This window comes from Dipodomys ordii, unplaced genomic scaffold, assembly GCF_000151885.1.
Source record: "Dipodomys ordii isolate 6190 unplaced genomic scaffold, Dord_2.0 Scaffold30, whole genome shotgun sequence".
Taxonomy (NCBI): Eukaryota; Metazoa; Chordata; class Mammalia; order Rodentia; family Heteromyidae; genus Dipodomys; species Dipodomys ordii.
In genome coordinates, this window is record NW_012267246.1 from 6,763,996 (window position 1) to 6,767,312 (window position 3,317).

The following is a 3,317-nucleotide window of genomic DNA, read 5'->3' on the forward strand; positions in this document are numbered from 1 at the left end:
CCGCCGCCCCCGCCGCCTCCGTCCTCGAACAGCCGATGACACTGCATCTGGATGCCCGTCAGGTCCACGCCCTCGGGCCGCTTGCTACGGAAGGGCAGCTTCTTCCGACGGCGCCGGAGCACGTAGGCGAAGAGGCCGGCGGCCACGAAGACGGCGGAGAAGAAGAGGACCAGGAGGCTGAGGATGAGCACGGAGAGGGGCACGGGGCCCCCCGGGGGCGCGAACTCGTAAGGGGGGGACCCTCGGGTGGGACCCCCACCGAGCAGCGGAGGTCCCCCAGGCAGGCCTCCTCCTCCTCCCGCCCCGGGCGAGGCAGCGCCCCCGGCGGCCGGGATGGTGCGCAGCAGCTCCGGGCACAGCACGTCCAGGTCGATGGTGCGCACGTCGCGCTGGGTGAGGTTGTCCGGGGTGCGGCACAGGACGTCGCCCACCACGCTGACGGAGCTGATGGTGTCGATCCACTGCTTGAACGGGACCAGGTCGCACGTGCAGTCCCACGGGTTCTCGTTGAGGTCGATCTGCACGATGGCGTTGAGGTGCTCCAGCACGCCGGCCACCGGCAGGTGCAGGAAGTAGTTCTTGCGCAGGTTGAGGCGGGCCAGCGAGGTACCCGCGAAGGCGTCGGTGGGCAGCGTCCGCAGCAGGTTGTTGTTGAGGAAGAGCAGCTGCAGGTTGGGCATGAGGCTGAAGGCGGCCGGTTGGATCTCGCGGATCACGTTGAACTCGAAGTACAGGTAGTGCAGGCTCTGCAGGCCCCGGAACATGCCCGGCGTCAGCTTCTCCAGGTCGTTGCCGTTCAGGAAGAGGCTCCGCAGGTTGGGCAGGTTGAGGAAGGCGCCATCTTGGACGTAGGAAATCCGGTTGTTGCCCAGGTGTAAGAGATCCAGGGAGGAGAAGTTCCAGAAGTCCGAGCGGTAGATCTTCTGGATCAGGTTGCTGCTCAGGTAGAGTTTCTTGGCATTCAGGGGCCTCGGGAGGAGCTCGGAAATGTTATTGAACCCGCGTTCCTTGCAGTTGACCGTCAAGCCCAGATCGTTGATGTGCAAGTTACAGGTGCACCCGGTGGGACAGATGATCGGGATGGGCGGCCGGGTCTGGTAAGGAGCGATGGGAGGTTGGTTGGGACCGGGGTACAAGGCCTGGGACGTGGAGGGGGGCCGGGGCGTCCGAGGCTGCTTGGTGGGCTTCGGCTGCTTATTCGAAGACTTGTATTCGACGGAAGAAGCCGTGAAGTGGACTGAGGACAGCATGGAGGACGGCTTGGTGGGCCACATGTTCTCCTTGTTGGAGGACAGGTGCGGGATGCCCAGGCTGGCCTCGACCTCCGAGTCAGACAGCAAGGGGCAGAGCTCCGTCTTCCTGATCTCACGCAGGTCCTTGCCGTGGAAGTGGAAGGGGGTCTCGCAGGTGATGTCCCCCACCAGGGCCGTGTAAGGGATGCGCTCTAGCCAGCTTTTGAGCTGCACGATGTCACACGTGCAGTTCCATGGATTCTCCTCCAGCTGGAGCTCCATGAGGTTTCTGCCGATGTGATCCAGCATGCCTCGGTAGAAGAGGACCTTGAGCCGATTTCCACGCAGGTCCAAGTGGGTCAGCGAGACAGCCTTAAATAAATTGGTGGGGAGCATGGGGATGAGATTATCGTTGAGAATGAGAACCCTCAACTTACTTAGGTTCCGAAAGGCCCCGCTCTCGATGCGCTTGATGACATTGTAATCGGCCTGCAGATATTCCAAACTTTCCAAGCCCAGGAAGGTGTCATTCCTGAAAACATCTAACTTGTTCTCGTGCAGGTAGAGCCGTTTTAAGATCCTCAGGCCGTTGAACGCTCCCGTTTGGATATCCTGCAAGGCGTTGTTGCCCAGGTTAATGGACACAGCATTATTGAGATGAAGAAAACTGTTGGTGTACAGTTTCCTCATGGAGTTCCTCTGCAGGTAGAGCTTGAAAGGTCTGGACCAGAACTCGGTAATCTGACTAATATTTGTAAATCCTTTACTGTCACAATGTATATGGAAGAGGCTCTCTTTGACTTCGCAGTAGCAAGGATCGAAGCAAGGTTCGTCTATCTCCTCCGAGTCCTCTATGAGGGGGATGGGGGTAGTCCACGCTAGAGCGATTGTGCTCAGCAGAATGAGCCACAGCATCCTCCGTCCGTACAGCACCCGGGCTATGGACAGCCGCATCACTCGTGGTGGGATACCAAGCTGTGACAGAAAGAGAGAGGCGGAGTTTTAAGAGTGTAGTCAGATGTCCTCTTTGACTCCTACACGGAAGGCTTTTTTGGAGATGGGTAGATTAAAACCTGAATGGATGTTTGACCTGAGCTAACAACAGGCTTCATGGTCACGGTGGCTCCTGTATTTTAAATGGAAGGGAACCTGCAATACCGAGCCAGAAAGGGACATTTTCCAAACCCAAAGCAGTTGCCATTCTCTCTTACCAAAAGCCTCCTAGGCCTTAGGCCTACAGGGTCAGGAGTGTTGGCAACCAAGTGCCCTTAGACGTGTTTGACTGCTAACAAGCAGGTTCCCATCAAACACGAAGCTGACTGGAACTCCGACGGAAAGAAAAATTCTCCTCAAATGAGAGTTTTTTTTTCTTTTACCATTAAAAAAATATGACCCAGGCCAGAGTTATTAAAGTATGATCAAGAATTGAACCGCTTGCCTAGTACCAGATCTTGGGGATGTAAAAGATGTTTGGCAGTTTAGAGATGCTTAACATTTCTTCCAAGAAACTCTCAGAACATGCACAATAACAGGATATGGTCCAGTAATCCACTAGACTCAATTCCCTTTGCCCAAGTAAGGGTTAGCAGCATCTCTTTCGATTAAATAAAGAACTCTTGCATACAGGGTCATTTCTCTGTTGAAATCACCGGGAGATCAGGCCTGCTACACAATGTTCCTGCACAATTATCAGAAATAAATGTAGTGACAGCTAAAGATGGTTAAACTGGGAGTGTCTCATTTCAACACTTGCAGAAGCTAGTTTGTAATATCTGCCTGTACCTTACACAACAACCCAGGAAATTTAAAAGTTTGAATGGACTGTGTGTGTGTGGTGGTGGGTGGGTGGGGGGGTTAAATGGAAGGGAGGTGAGTAGATAAAGGCCCAAGAGGGTAGAAATCTCAATTCTTAACTGCTGGTCAATCAGCTATCATGTGAAATACATTTCACAAACAGATGTATTCCCCTAAGATCAGGAGAAATAAGTACAGGGCTCTATTATGAGGAGGGTGGGGAGGAGGAGGAGGAAGCTGAGGAGGAGGAGGATGAAGAAGAGGAGAAGCAGGAAGAAAAAGAAGAGGAGG

General features: G+C 54.4%; 1 protein-coding gene across 1 annotated transcript in view; it reads right to left on the reverse strand.

Annotated features, from left to right (window-relative positions):
* Window positions 1-2,186, reverse strand: part of Slitrk3 (SLIT and NTRK-like family, member 3) — a 3,040-nt gene extending 854 nt beyond the window's left edge. The window contains exon 1 of the mRNA XM_013016207.1: window positions 1-2,186. Coding sequence (XP_012871661.1) covers window positions 1-2,186 — 2,186 coding nt within the window.
* Between the last annotated feature and the right edge of the window lie 1,131 nt (window positions 2,187-3,317).